This window comes from Zosterops lateralis, assembly GCF_965231275.1.
Source record: "Zosterops lateralis genome assembly, chromosome: 17".
Taxonomy (NCBI): domain Eukaryota; kingdom Metazoa; phylum Chordata; class Aves; order Passeriformes; family Zosteropidae; genus Zosterops; species Zosterops lateralis.
The window spans coordinates 12,653,149-12,668,922 of record NC_139777.1 but is presented as its reverse complement, the minus strand read 5'-3'; the positions used below and the strand labels follow the sequence as shown (position 1 = coordinate 12,668,922).

The window sequence follows — 15,774 nt, the reverse complement described above, 5'->3', positions numbered from 1 at the left end:
TGGGTGGTCCCTTAGAAAAAAGAGTTTAATGGGCTCTACAAGGTTGATGTTCACTGAGTCGGGGCAGAAGACATTTCTTCTGTGTTTCTTTTTGGAATCCCCTTGGGTCCCCTCATTCCATGTGGAGTGACTCCCCAGGTGTGGACTGGAAGAGCTCTTCTGATTCCAGTATGTGTGTATACATTATCAAGAAGTACTCATTTTCTCTATGGAAAAAGGCAAAGTCACCGAGTTGGCTGATCCCTTTGAGGGTTTTGGCCAAGCCCATGAAGCAGATTTGTCAGCAGGCACTCAGACCCCTTGTGCTGTGACAATCATGAATCCCTTTCATTTTTACTGCATGCTCTTGGGCAACTGAGCTCTAACATTGACGTGTGATTGTGCAGCTTTTTATGGGAACAGAAATCTCCGAATTAATTAGCCATTTCTTATTTAGTTCTTCAAGCCCCAAAAGTAAGAGAAAGGAAGAAAGAAAACACAAAAAACAGTAAGTAATGATTCATGGAGTTCCCTGCCCTGCCTACACAGTGTGGGGCTAGGAAGTGCTTGATGTGGTGGGGCCCCTGGAGCTAACACCTGCTGCACAGCTCTAAGCATTTCTCAGGATTATTTAGAAGCTAAAAACCAGCATTTCTGGTTTTGCCAGAATGGAAAATGGTTTGTAGAGGCTGGAGATCTTTCCTCTCCCTTTCTTTTGTGACACCTCTTTCTGTACTTTGTGTATCTTGCATGGATGTGCAAAGTCTTGTCCACCCAGACCAGAGAGAAGGCTCCAGCTTTTCTGGTGGGGGCAGGTTGGGAGGCTGAACTCTGACCTGCCACAAGGATGGGCTGGCAAACCCTTACTGAGAAGAGCCTCAGCAACTCCTGGTTTGCTGCTCTAGGAGGTTGCATTAGGACCTACTCAGGAGATACAGTACAGCCAAGGATTTGAATGAGGTCAAGGGGAAGAGAAGGGATTGTTTGGACAGGATGGACTTTGCGAAAATCTGGTGTTGAGGTTCAGCCCTGGAGTGTTAGCAGAGCACAATCCTTGTCTCATGGTGTTGTAATTCTCTAGGGAAATGGTTTCTCCCTCCTGACCCCCTGAAGTCCCTGACCACTTAGTGTGACCCTTACTTCCTTCTTTGACCCCATTGACTGTGGTCCAACTATCTCTCCTCTGAGTTGGGAGGCTATAAATTGTCTCCCCTTCCTTTGCTCGCTCTCTTTCCCCCCTGGAAACTCGAAGAATAAACAGCTGGGATGAAGGTCCTGGGGAAAGGGCCTCTTCTGAGATATCTCACCTCGTCCTTGATATAATTCTCTCCAAATCCTCCTAATAACTGAGCTAGTTAAAAGCCCCCAGGAGGAGGGCAGGAGAGAGAATATATCACCATGGGGCACATAATGGAGGGGCATGGTATAAAATGGGACTGGAAGGAAGGACTGTAAACTCCTCTGTTTTTCCCTTCATTCTCTGTCTTCTTGGAACTGCAGCCTGTGGCTTCTTACCTGCGTTCAGAGCAAGGAAACAGTCCTGGGGGTAAACCTTGGGCACTTGGACACTGATCCCTGGTCAGCTTTGCTGGGGCCTGCACAGGCCACCTCCACTGCATGCAGAAAGCCAGTCTCCTTTCTTTTTGCTAAGATTTCTGCACATTAAGTGGCACAGTTTCAACTCAGTTTCCCCTCAAACTGGGCTGCCCTGCACCCAAAACCCTTGGTGGTAAAAGAGAGGCTTCCTAGGTTATCTGTAAAAGGAGGCTTCTCTCCAGGCTAACACAGCAGAACCCTAACAGTGCAGTTTAACCCAAGATCCATGTCCTGCTGTGTGCCCTGACCTCAGGGAACTGGAGCTGCTGGAATTGCTATATGGGGATAAACCAGCCAAGGCATTTTAGCTCTCATCTTTCTGCTGGCAAATCAGAGCTCAGCCACTCCCAGTTTCTGCAAACCTTTTGCTCCCAGGCGTGGATCAGATGGATCCCATGAGGATTTTTGTATAATCACTCTGCTATGACTCTTATCTTTGCATCGAGCAACTGGTTATCTAAATCATACTGGACCAGTTTTCCCTTCTGCAGGAAGGAAAAACAAATTGGAGGGACTGGTGTAGGGCATGAAGTGCAAACATGGGTATTTTCACACAAATTCACCATATGACTGAAAGATGGTCAGTGTTGCTGATTTCAGCTGTATGGAAATAAGAAAGGAGGATCTCAAAATACGAAGTTTTAAAAAAATATAATCACGAGGTGTGAAAAGCATCAAAGAAAACAGCCAGGCAGAGTTGAAGGAATTGCCCTGGAGGTTGCCCTTTTGTCTTAAAGGAGATGCTGTTCTCAAGCAATTATTTGCTGAGGTTTTATACCAGCAAGGTGCTAAATGCTGTCCAAGCAGGTTGTATTTGTGCTGTCAGTGCCTGTGTAGTGTGGCCACGACACTGTTCCCACCAGCTCACCCACAGTTAGCTTTGCCTGCTGGCACAGCCATGCCAGCCTGAGCAGATGGAAACACTTCCAGATCTAAAATAACTGCTGTGGTGAACAAAGGTGGGAGGGATGGGGCACAGAAGGTGGCAGCTGGCCTGCCACCCATGTCACCCTGCTCTCTGCACCCAGGACTTCACCTGTTGGCATGGACAACCTTAAGTAACAGGGCCAGGTAATCCATGAGAAACAGCCTGGTGTTGCAAAGGGAACTGCAGCAGGGCACTGGCCCTCTGTCCCCTACTGAGAACTGTCCTCAGGCCCTGTCAGAAAAGACAGCACCAGTGGCTGGGCACCTGTCAGAAGCCAGGGAAATGGTCCCGTCTCTCAAGCAAGAACCATGCACAAAGCAGGCTGTGCTTAGGGAAGCTGTACTTAGTGCGGCAACCACAAGAGCTGCCCACAGCACTGGCTAAATGCTCTCACCTGGAGAGGGTGGGGAAGGCTGGCTGCTACTGAGTGTACGCTATCACTTCTGTCCTTCTGTACCTGCTCTTTAACAAGGAGCCAACACTAGGGAGAGGGCTGAAGGTTTGTGATGGTTCCCAGAGAGATGGTGCTTCCCCCAAGGCTCAGCAACAGGAAGGTCTTGGGCTGTTGCCTGGCTGTTATAGGGTAGGCTGCAGGATGAAAGGCAAGCACATGGCTCTTTAAAGTCTTTAAATGATTTGTTCTGGCTGCTGCATTCCCACATGCTTGTCCACAAGTCTTCCCCCAGCCTGCTACAGAGCCAACCTAGTAGCTTGTGTGTAAAATGCTAGCAGAGATCTCAGGAAGATGTCACTGCAGTGATGAAGGGACAGAGAATTTCTCGTGCCTTGATGTTCTGTGCCATGTTTCATACAGCAATCTCTTCGGTTTAAAAGGCATACTTCCCTTTTGATTTGAACATTATCGACCTCAGCCTTCAGCTCCTGGCTCTTGCCTTCCCCCCACTTGCTAACCTAATGCTGCTTTTCCTTTCTGCTTGTTAAAGCTCTCGTGGGCGCACCCGGAAATCCCATCGGCATCGGCGCTGCCACTCTCGCTCGGAGAGCTCCGACTCCCACTCCCCCAGCTGCCGGAGCAGGTAACAGCACTGCTCCCAAGCTCAGCACTTCCTGCTGGCCTCAAGGATGTGGCTGCCACAGCCTGTGTGACCCACAGGCTCTCTGTGCCCAGCCACGTCCCATTCTGGTAGCAGCAAAGTCACACACTGGGGGCTGAGCTGTTTGTGGTCTCAGCCATGGAAGGATTTTGCCTCAAGAAGCAGTGGCTGCAGCTTTTTGGTTTGACAGTCATTTCTTATCCCCATGGCTGATGATCAGCCCATGACAGCTGATTCCAGTCTAGTATCCCTTCCCCAGCCCGAGGCCTCTGTACTGCTGATGTCCCAGGAAACCCTTAAACATGGTCTTAGCAATGGAAATATATTTGCCTATGGCAATCTATAGTTGTTGTCTTTGACCTGATTAAAATCTCTCCTCTGGATGACAGATGCATCCTGGGGCCGGCTAAGTGGATGCTGGTGCTAGACCCAGCATTGCTGCAATAGCAAGTGATTTATATACATAATGAGTTCATGTTTCATATTCTCTGAAAGCACTTGAACAGCCCACCCCCACTCTCCTATTTTACTCCTCCTAAGTACTGGGAATTTTCTTATGAAAAGCTGAGGATCAGTGGGGGGAGGAATGCAATCAGTAATTGGAGGGGTGCTCATGCAAGAGCAGAGTGTGTTTTCTCTTGAAGGTGTATCACCATAGGAACATTCTAGGGTGCACAAAGGTCATGGTTTGCCTTGAGCCACCATAAAATCATGCATTGGAGCTGAAATTTGAGGCTAAGGTCCAAAGCCTGGATGCAAAATTATTATTTTTCTCTTAAAGTAGAAAGGCAAAACATCCCTTTCCTCTCCCTCATGACTCCACAGAGCAGTCATGTGGAAGAACATTCTCCATACATAGAGTCTTAGCACAGACCTGCCAAGGGTTGGTGTGGAGCTGGGAAAGGGCCCTGCTGCAATCCTAAGGAATAACATTTTGGCTGTTCCTGTCTCCTGGAGGCACAGAGCCAGGTCTCGGGAGGAAGGGCGTAAAACACGGCGAAGACACTCCTGGCACCATTCAAAGATCACGGCAAAGAGAAGCTCCTCTGCAGAGGTTCAGGCCAATCAAAAAGCCAGCCAAACCCTCCCACTCTACAGCTTCCTGTCTTCTAAGGAAGTAGTAAGTATTACACACTGTCCTTCTTTGCTTGAACTAGCCAGAGGAATCTGGGCAAGAACTCTGATATGAAATTTTTATAACTCAATTATAGTGATGTTAGACGAACTTGGTTAAACCGTATTATTAATTCATGGTGCTGTTTTCCAATGTATGTAAAGTCATTCCTTCCTTCAGCACTTTCACACCAAGGGTGGGGCTGGAGAGGGGGAAAACTTGCAAAGCCTTTAGCCTATGAATAATGAATTGAGGACGTTTAAAAAAAAAAAAAAAAAAAAAAAAAAAAAAAAAAAAAAAAAAAAAAAGTGGCCTCCAGAAACGATATTTTAAAGGGAAGAGTTTGTTATGCAGTCTTTGCTCAGCTACTCAGTGAACTTCATTCACTGGTCTTTACATCCAAAAGTTTAGTTCTTCAGGCTAAAAAAGGGTATCATACATATACAAAAGGAACATTTACATTTAATGAGCTGGTGATTGGCATGGGATGTTTTCTGACTATCAGGATCCTTCTAGGATCACTGTTCCTCTGGACTGACAAGCCCAGGGGCCAAATTTGGAACTTATGAGCAGCCCTCATTGATGCTAATGGGAACTGCATGTGCATCAGAGGGTAAAACCAGGCTCAGTGCCTTGGGATGTTTTTCCATATACTCAGAAAGAGATGATATAATAGATGAATTGAGGGAGCAAGAGATGGAGAGAAATATTAGATAGAGATTGATATCAGTCTTCCTTTTCTGTGGCATGTTTCCCCTTTGTTCCTGGCAGCAGTAAAGCAGAGGTGTGATACCCTTACTGTGGTGTTGGTATTAGATAGGCACTCTGGAGAGAGAAATTGCTACATAGGACTGGAGGTAGCACAGGATCTGATAGTCACACGTGTGGATGTGTAATGCTAGAGGTGTTTTGAGTACATAGTCCTCCAAGCCCCAAAGTTGTTTTCTCCTTCAGGCCCAGTCATCAGTTGGAAATAGCTCAGCCACACGCAGGAGCTACATCAGATAGGAGAGAGATGGTGCCAGCAAGACAAGAGACTCTACCCACTCACCCACATAGACAGTGTGCTGATCAAAATACCCAGGGATTGTACGTGGGTACAGACAGGCACAAGCTGTCTCTCAACGTTATAGATATTCATATTTGCTCTCGTTATAGAGCGTGTGGGGCCATGTGAGTCAGTGCTTGTAAAGCCTTATAAGGCAGCGTGGAGAGCAGAACCTCACACCACACGCTGATGTGTGCACGCACACGCAAAGGAAGAAAAACAAGGTATGAAACTCATTGGCATGAGCTGGGGGTGTTGCTGAGTTCAGAGCTCCTCCCCTCCCAAAAAAAAACAACCAGCCAAAGACTGCATCATGTCACCAGGGTGCTGTTTAGTTCAAGCGGCGTATTTTTCATAAATGCTTTTGAGCCTAAGCCTAGTTTTTAATTAGTGCTAGGTTTCCTCTCTCGGAAGCCAGGCTCCCTAAGTCCTGTGAGGCCAACTGCCAGCTGTTCTGTTTCCTGAGAAAGAGTAAACTCTAATTTAAAATTTTAAAAGCTTTAAAATGAGCTAAACTCTAGCATCCTGTACTTGCTTTTCCATTTGCTTCACTCATTTACCTCGAGTAAAGCAAATGGAAAAGCTGCAGGGAAGGGAAGACAAGAGCTTGATAGTTCCGGATGCAGGGGGTGGATGCAAAGAAAAGTCATCAGGATACTCCTTACTAGTTCTTTCTAGTAAGGGTTAATAACTTAGGCAAATATTTGAATGACTAAAAGGCATAATGACTGATGAAAGTCACTACTGTCCTCCTGTCCCCAAAAGAAGTACATTCTCTTGGGACACCATTCAAGAGCACATTTAAGCACTTGTTCAAATTGAAGCCCCTGTTTAAGAGCTGCCCCTGAAATTTTGCTGAATAAGGTCATTAAATATCATGTACTCAAAACTGGCAAGGGAAAAGTGGAATGGGAACCTTTAGTCTCATTTATTAATGACTATACACAACCCTTTGATGCCTTTCCTTTTCATGAGTTAAATGGTTGCTGTATGAATAAGTTTCGTTCTGTCAGACTTTGAGAGCAGCCTGAAATGAAAATGTGCTCTCTCTTGCAGAATATGTTGATCACATATTAAAAAAAATGCAGAGGAATAAAAGATTTTTTAAAAAGAATTATTTAAAATTATTTTTTTAAAATAATTAGGTTTCAAAAATGCCGTGTTTCAGTCCTCTGTGAGAGTTGTATATTACACTCCCTATCTTTCCATCTGGCCTGGGCTTCCAAAGCAAACCATCCTTACCTGGGGAGGTGCACTGTCATATCTCAAAAGGAAAGGGACTGTCCAAGGAGGAACAGGGAAAAATACAGAGAGATATAAAGAAAGATGAGATAATGTTATAGCACTTCCAAAACAAAGGTTTTGCTTTTCAAAATGTTTTTTATTCTACACTGTTGTGCTTCAGAAAATTTGAAGTGCTTTGTGGTAAACTCTGCTATCCTCTCCACCCTATTTGTCTTCATTCCTTTGTAATGAAACAGCCACAATTTCTAACTAGGTCTGCCTGGAACTGCTGGGGGATAAAGCACACAAAACGATGCCCTGCCTTTGCATCTATCTTGCTGCTTCCTTCCCTCTTTATGCCAAAGCTGATGCACCCACACATGCCTGTACACATGCAGAAACACCTCAAAGTTCCCTGCTACTTTTCTTTTTGGCAGTGAATTTCCAAGCTTCTCCCTCTCCTTCTCCTTTAATCCTGTGCAGCCGCAATAGGCACCCATGGAGAGCAGGATTGTGGGCCTGTGCCTCAGCAGGCACAGAGAAGCTGTGGGTAATGTGCACCATTTATTTCTGTACAGAATACCCCTGCCCAGCTGCAGGCACTTTATTCCACACCGACACAGATGGATGACTGTGCCACTGAGCTTTCCTCTAGCAGTGCAATATAAATACCTGCAGGGCACAGATCTAATTGCCTTTGTTGTTGCTGATGAAGATAACTGCACCGTGCATACACTTTCCTTGCCAGCTCCTTTGCTTTCACTGTAACTCATTTGTGATGCCACAAATTATCACAGGCTTGAGCCAGATTTCCAGTGAAGCTCAGTGGGGTACAGCTGGTCCAAATGATGCTGTTTGTCTTTGTGCTCGTGTCTGCAGGAAGGTAGAATGGGGAAATGCTGTGCAGGGACTGGGACAGAGTGTGCTGCAAGGCTGAGGAAACCTTATGGCAGACTTGCATATTGGCTCGCTGCTGCTGTTTTCTAGCCTGGGTTTTGGCTTACATAGGAAAAAGTATTCTTTTGAGTGCTAGGCAGCATGTTTTTGACAGCAAACAGAGCTCTTCAAGAGCAGAAATGCAAAACCTCCTATAAATATGGAAGTTGTTATCTTTTTTCTTTTCCCGTTTCCCCCTCACAGCTGGGGGACTGAGGTTACCTCTGGTTATTGTCTGACAAATCCACAGCTCAGTGCTGGGAGCAGCAGCTGGGGGGAAAGGATCAGTGCCTGTAGCCATTGAAGGGCTGGGCTGTGCACCAGCTACCAAAAAGAGGTGGAAGACAAAGCCTTGCTCCAAAGCAGTGCCCAAAACTGTGCAAAAAGGGGTTATATTGAATAACTACAGAACTTCTGGTTGTTGTACTCAATCAGAAGTTGGCTTTTCAGCTGGGGTAGGTTCTCAGCAGAGGTGAGACCGTTTCCCCCGAGCTCTGGCAGGTGGAGGAGCCCCGGGGCAGGCGCGGACCCCCATCCCCAGCAGCCCCAGCAGGTGCTGTCCCTGTGCCGGTGGCTCTGGCAGATGTCAGCCGGGCCCTCGCCGGGAGCGGGGCTGGCCGGGGTCACCGACACAAGTGTTTCACTCCTTTCATTAGCACACTGCCTAGAAAAAGAGAGAAAGGCGGACATTGTGCCCCTCTGAAAGGGAAATTAACTCCGCTTTGAAGTGAGTTGCAAACAAGAGAAAAAAGACCCGGGGAAGAAATCCTGCGGCTCCGAGTGAGGCTGTGCCACGCTGCTGTCCCCGTATGGCTGAGACAACTCACTGTCATCTCTCGGCCCGGGGCTGTTTGTGGCACAGTAAATGGAGCTGTTCAGTTTAATTGGAAGACGAGCAGTGATTGTATTTTTGTAACCTATTAGACTGCACTGCCTCTTGGTCTGGGATTGCACTTGGAATTACAGTCTGGAATATGAGTGAGGGCTTCATTTCTGCTCCCCCTTCATCTTGATTTAATAATGATTTGAAACAAAAAATCCAATAAATACATATCCTGGGTTCCCTTGAGGGCAGCAGTATGTTCCCTGCTGAAAGCTGGATGAAGCAAAGTTCACTGAGATTATTTAATTACTTATTAGGGGTCATGTGTGTGGGGAAATCCAAATGTTCACATAAAGGGAATTAGATTTGTGAAAGAGCAGGCTCTTTTAAACCACCCTAGAAAAGTAAAAAGCCATTAGAATTCAGAATCACACAGAATGGTATGATTCAATTGAGCTCTGTGCAGTGTTTTTAGATGTGGTACTCTCTTTCCATCCTGGGTGGCTGGCATGACTTTCAGAAACAGTAAAATGGGACCCCAAGCAAAGCCAAGGTCATCCAGTGGGGAATATGGGGAATTGGTCTGAGCAGGCAGGCAAGCTGATCACCCTGAGACTTGTCCTGGCTTTTGCTGCAGGGCAGAACCTCCCCCAGAGTCTGCACTGGCTAGAGGCTGGTGCCCCAGGGTGGTGGGGCTGAGAAGCTGCTGTGTCCCCCCTGGCACCTCCCTTGCCCCATCCAGACCCTCCAGCTCTCACCCAGACTGTCAGCTCCATATTTCACTGTTACCCACACTGCTTTTTCTCAGTGTTGCTGCCACAGATGTTGAACTACAAAGGAGCTTGTTGATCCTCCCGGTCATTGGACAGATTTTGTGATGTGCTGACAACAGTTGCTGCTTTGAACGTAGATGTCAGCCAAGGCAGAGCAGAAGCAAGGATGCCAGGTCCCACAGTCAGTCTGAAAAGCTGGTTTAGAAATGCCAACAAACTGCTGTATCTCTTGGCCGATATAACAGCTTTTCAATTTAAACTGGGAAGGAACAGAAGGAAAGTATTTCTGTGTGTGATGCTGGGGTCAGTGTCCCTTGGAGCAGCCCTGTGCCCACTCCAGGCTCATCCTATCCCTTGCCAGGGAGAACCTCACATGGTGGTTTTATGCCTGTAAGTGAAAGGTGGTGAAAAGCTGGTTGTCTCTGGGTTAGGATTCAGCTTGAATACAAACCAAACCCCATCTTTTATGAAAAATATCTGGTAACATATTTTAAAGTGCAATCCTGTATCTTCTGGAATGTGGCTGGGGAGAGTGCAGTGGTCTATAGCACAGAGGTCAGACCTCTTAGGGCTCTGGATGTGGCATCAGGGTTCAGAAAGGATGGGTGAAAAGCAGAGCTGGATATTTGGCTCCCTTAGGTTCCTGTGACATTCCAATTTCTGCTGGAGTAAGCAAGGACTGGTAGAGAACTGCTAGAGCTGAGAAGAAGCATGGAGCAGTTCCAGATGCTGAAATGAGGACTTGCAATGTGTCTCTCCACTCATTCCTTGTTGGGAACATTTGGGAGACGTTTCTGCTCTGTCCAGGGCTTCTGCATTGAAGGTGCAAGTTGGCTAATGAAGAAGGATCATTTCATTTCCCATGTTTGCTGCTGGGGCTTCTGATTCCTCTGAGCTGGGACTGAGCATCAATTAGAAGTTCATGTGGGGTGGAGATGGGGAACTTTATTATGGATGAACCAGTCCCTTACCCCTGAAGCAGTAATGCTCCTCTCCCTGGCAACACAGAAAGTACTTGGAGATCCTCCAGTTCCAGGTGTTTTCAGAGCACCAGAGTCTTGTGGGCAGTCATTCTTCTGCAGACTGTGCTGAGAGCTGCTGTAGGTGTTGCAGCTCTGCTCTGGTTTCAGTGGCTGCTGGTTCAGCACCTGTGTCCGAGTCAGCTGTCTCTGTCCCACTTAACACCTTGAACTGGGTCGGGAGCAGCTCTCTCTGGGGACACAGATTGAATGCCACAGGCAGGAGCTTGGATATGGAGGCACCATCTGATAGGATGAAGGAGATCCATGTGAAACATGACACAGGCTGAGTCTGCAGCCCCTCTGAGGATGAAAAAGCCATCCAGTTCAGAGCTAAACTTTCCAAGGGGACTGGCCCTGTGCCTGCAGTGTGACAGCTGATCCAGGTCTCCTCTGCTGCCTGAGATAGCACCAACATTGCAATGTGTTTTTCTGGCTCAGAAGGTCCCAGAGTGGTGAGGACAAAGCTCAGGTCCCTAGTGTGGTGAGCATGGCATAGATGGGGGCATTGTATGCCCCAGAGCGTGGCATGAGGGCATGTGCACGTGTTTGAAGGAGCACGGCTTGCTGGAAACATGTTTGGAGGACTGTCCTGAGTGGGGGGAGCCAAACCTGTGTGTCTACACTCTAAGAACCCTGCACCAAACCTCATGGGTGGGTTTGAGGAAAGCAGAGGCTCTGAGTGAAAGGAGAGGAGGACACATGAGAGTGCAGACGTGTGCATTGGGCCCTAATTCTCACCCCATTGCAAGGGCAGATGTTAGCACTAACACAGCTTCACTCCCAGTGCTGCCATGTTCCTGAGCTGGCTCAGGTAAATGCCAGTGCAGTTAAAACTGAACTATAAAATAATGAAATTATGTAAATTCCCTTAGTGGCACCCAGCGTCCCAGAGAATAGCCCTGCCCAGGTCAGTCTATCTGAGTTTGAGGTCCTTGCTTGCCCTATAGTGTTCAGTAACCCAGCCAGGGTGTTTCTGGCCCCCTTGCAGAGGCTGGCAGGAGCAGGGCTGCCATCCCCTTCCCCACAGGTCTCTGATTCACAGAGTGGGGGATACTTTTCCTCCTCTATTCTTTTGCTTCCTGCCTCACTCGAGTTCCCTTTGTCATTTCCATACAAGCCAGGGGGATTCAGTGCAAGCTGCAGCTTTCAGCACAAGCCATCAGCCTCCAGGAACGGGCTGGACAGGCTAATTTAAAGCAGAAGGAAACAAAAATGAATAATAAGGGAAACAAGCGAGCAGACAAAAAGCAGTCATGACATTTGCATAGAGGAGGCAGCAAACAGTTGGCAGTGTGGATTGAAGAGAGGGTTTATGTTTTTTTCATGTAATTTGAGACTCTAATGATGGACTTATGTTGCCCGCTCTTCCTTTTTTCTTACACCTTACCTACTAAAGGAGGAGTTCTTGATGGGTAAGTGGATGCTATCCGCAAGACACCAGGGAATTTATTAGAGGTCACTTGAGCGCATTAGCTATATCTTCTTCAGGGGGTAAAAAGCACACAAAGAAGTATCTGTATACCTTTTATTTCCAAAGGGATTTTTCTTTTTCCCCTCACCCTCTTTTTTCTTTTTTTTTTCTTCGATTTTCTCTTTTTTTAAGATTTCAGTGATAAGCTTGTTTATTTGCCAGTTTTTGCTTTGTACAGAAGCCCTTAATTTGATTTGATTTGGTTTTTTGTTGCTTATTTTAGTGACATTGGTTCAGCCACTTTATTAAGGAAGCTTAAAAAAATTTACTCATCTAAGTTTTTGTTTTATTTTTGGTTTCTTTGCAAGGATTTTGTAGGTTTTTTAAATGTATATACTCTTCTTTTTTTTTTTTTTTTCCTCTTTAAGGTTAAATAAGGGCTTTGTCCTCTGTTACTTTTTAAAATTTAGTTAGTTATTTATTTTAATTCTTTGGTTGCCCGCTTACTTTGTTGAACTCTTTTGTTTAATATGAACCGCATGCTGATACTCTTTGCATGATCTCTAAATCTTCCCGTTATTATAGCAGGGGGAAAATAAGTTTCTTCTTACTGTGGATTTCTTTTAGGGATATGTGCTTTTGTTTTCTTCTCCCTTCTTCTTTTTTTCTTTCTTTCTTACTTTGTTTGTTTTCTTTCCTTTCCTTTTGTTTTGTTTCAGTGCATCATGATGGTAAAATTTCTGGGTTTATTTGAAAAAAAAAAAAAAAGCAAAGTTAAACCAAAAACAACCCCCCCAAAAACCATTCAAACAATGCCAAATGGCTTTTTTGCTTTCAGATCTCTCAGTCAGGGTCTTCTGCTGACCTCTTTACCAAAACAGACAGCCCGCCTGGCAACCTAGCCAGCCAGAATGGAGAGTATCATGAATATGACTCAGGAAACGATACTTCCTCCCCTCCCTCCACTCAAACGAGCTCATCCAGGTCAAAGGACAGCCAGGAGAAAAGAAGTCTAGTCCATGATGGCTTTGGCCATGCCTTCTCGTCCGGGAAGCCCAAACTGGCCAACAGCGATAACAGCTCTGATTCAGGAAATTCCTTCACCAGTTGCTTTTCCCAGACCAAGGGAACAGCTTTGGAAAATCTGTCTCCAGATGCCCAGGGACAAGACCGAAGGTCAGTGATTACCAGTAGCTGCTGCAGGCAGCCCAATACCTGGTACGTTGTTGCTCTTTGTCTCCTGCCCGCTCCCCAGTTGCTGTGGTGAGCTGGCAGGGAGCTTTCTGTGCTCTGGAGGCAGGCAGGTACCAACCGGACCCACGGTCTTGCCAGTCTGGAGTCCAGAACCCAGCAAGGACCAGTAGTGTAGCCTGAGGAGGAAGATATAACCCAGCCATCACATCCCTGGACATGGCTTGTGTCAGTGCTTTGGCATTGCTGTGGCTCATGTAGGGTTTGGGCCTGGGTGAGGCCGTGTTCACAGCACATCCCTGGTCACCTGGGCATGGCTATGTCAACCCAAATCTCTGGCCCTTCTGGGCACAATCTGAAAGGAGCATCTGGGAGTTGCCATGCTAATTCTCCCATTCTGCCTACTGTGGGGAAGTGGGACTTGTTTCCACTAAGATCATTATGGGCTGTTCTTTCACCTGTCAAATGAGCCAAATCCAGCGTGGCCCTTCCCAGCTCGTCCAGCACAGCTCCAGGGTGACAAGACAGCATCTCCTGCCAGTGGGGAGTGCAGAGAGGGGCAGGTACTTGGCTGGCTGCAGGATAACACAGCAGCAGCTCTGCACTGGGGCCACAGGGCATCCAACTACCACCCAGAGCCACAGGTCATCTTCAGGAGAGGGGAGCAGCTGCCAGCCTCCATCACCACATCCCATTCCCGGCTTTGCCAGGGGATGTTGGGAATGAAGGCACTGAAGCATCGTGGCTGGTACCAGGGCTGTGCTCAGGCAGTTGTTGTAGGGAGCTCTTCCAGCTCAGGCCCTTGGGTCCTAAAGGCTGAAAGTTAGAGCCAGGACAAGTTTTGGAGCACTGAATGTGACAGGAGGAAGGCAGGGTAATGGGTTTTAGCAAGAACAAGTGTCATTTTTCAGTCAGAGGGTAAAATTTTAGGTCTGTCTGTACTTTTCACATGGTGACTCCAGTGGGATAACTCTGCCTTCACATGGGTGGAGCTGGGATTGCAGCTGGCCCTGGCTGCTGGGAGGCTGCCTAGCTGCTGGGCTCTGACCCCAGTTCATTCCCAGAGCACTTCTGGAAGAGGAGGAATTCACGCAGTGCTGTCCAAAGGCAACAGGACATGCCTGCTCAGTGCCCGCTCATGCTGCTCCACAGCCAGGCTGGAGCACAGCCCTTGCCCTGTGCTATGCTCTGCCTTTCCCCTGCTCCAGCACCTATTCCTTCACTCCCTGCCCAGGACCAGCACAGCTCACTGGCCTGAGCACACTCTGCCAGCCAGACACCTCTGGTGTGTTGGGCATGGGGCAGATAAACTGCTGTTTGTGCCACCCAAGAGCTCTTCCACACCTCTTCTCCCTGGCAGAGCCCGGAGGGTGAGCTCTTGGACTCTGACCTACACAGATGGGGTCTTCTGCAACAGCAGCCTGGGGAGCTGAGAGGTCTTTTTTACCTCCAGTTAGGGAATGGAAGGATGGGAATATTTATTTGCTGGAGCATGGTGCTCCCCTCAGCCAGGGACCAGTCCCAGTTCAGCCACAGCTTCAGAAAGTGTCCAAATATATGTTCACAGAGCGTGCCTATCCTCATGTCTCGGTTCCTCAGAGGAGAAGAAGCGAAGCTTCCTCCCCTCCCCAGCCCACAGCTCCCCGCTCAGGCCTGGCTCCCGCAGCGAGTCCTGCACCAGCACAGGCAGATCCTCCCCCAGCTCCAGCCGCTCCCGCTCCTCACACCGCAAGGCCTCTCCCAGGTACTCCCGAAGCAGGTCCTGCTCCTCGGGAAAGAGGTAAGGCCAGCTGGAATGGCTGTCTCTGTGACCCTGGGCAGTGGCTAGCTCTTGCCAGCTGGCAGGCTTCTTGCAGGGGGAGGTGTAAGAGTTTGGGGGGATCCACAAGGCTTGGGGTAAATTGGCCATGCAGAGCCAGGCTGAGACCCTGGAGAATGGAACATCTCTTCCCCCTCAAGGTTTAGAGTAGTCTGGTATAGCCTCACCCTCCAACATCTTTAATTCTCTTATGTTTTTTTCCTATCTCCAGGTCTTCCTCACATTCCCCCAGCTATTCCTCCAAATCCTGCAAAAAAAGTCCTGGGAGTAGAAGTTCAAGGCCTCGCCGGAGCCCCAGTTACTCCCGCTACAGCCGTAGCAGGTACAGCTGTCTACACATGTGGTATTTACTGTCCACTCGTGGTATTTACTGCCCACTCATGTGGTACCTGCTGCCTCACTCTCTCCCCCTGCCTCCACCACTGTCATGCTGCTGTGAATGGTGGGCAGAGCCCAAGGCTCCAGCTGGGTCTGCCCACACAGCCAGCAGCCCCTGCAGCAGGGCTTCAGCCCCTGTCAGAGAGGGATCTGATTGCAGCAGGGAAAGACACTCTCCTTTTTAGAGTCACAGCTCTGACAAAGAGTTGTCAGGCCCAGGGAAGTGCCCCTGCTGTGAGGGCAGATGCCAGGTACCCTCAGGCCAGCACTCACAGCCTTGCAGAGGGAAACACAGTCCAGACACCTCTACTGCCTCCATATACCATAGAAAACAGTCTCACAGTTCAAGCCTAGAGATGCCTTTGGCAGGTTTTCCTGGTAGCACCTGTGCTGCTGTGAACATTTTGCAACCTTAAAATCATAGACTCCCAGGGTCGATTCTTGCAGGCTCTGACAATCCCTGTGCTGGTCAGGAGA

General features: G+C 48.0%; 1 protein-coding gene across 1 annotated transcript in view; it reads left to right on the top strand.

Moving 5' to 3' along the window:
* Positions 1-15,774, top strand: part of SRRM4 (serine/arginine repetitive matrix 4) — a gene marked incomplete at both ends in the record, with an annotated part of 41,128 nt that overhangs the window by 23,840 nt on the left and 1,514 nt on the right. Inside the window, 6 exons of the mRNA XM_083874107.1 lie at positions 437-487; positions 3,448-3,540; positions 4,516-4,678; positions 12,748-13,085; positions 14,668-14,880; positions 15,131-15,241. Coding sequence (XP_083730233.1) covers positions 437-487; positions 3,448-3,540; positions 4,516-4,678; positions 12,748-13,085; positions 14,668-14,880; positions 15,131-15,241 — 969 coding nt within the window. The remainder of the gene's footprint in view (positions 1-436; positions 488-3,447; positions 3,541-4,515; positions 4,679-12,747; positions 13,086-14,667; positions 14,881-15,130; positions 15,242-15,774) is intronic.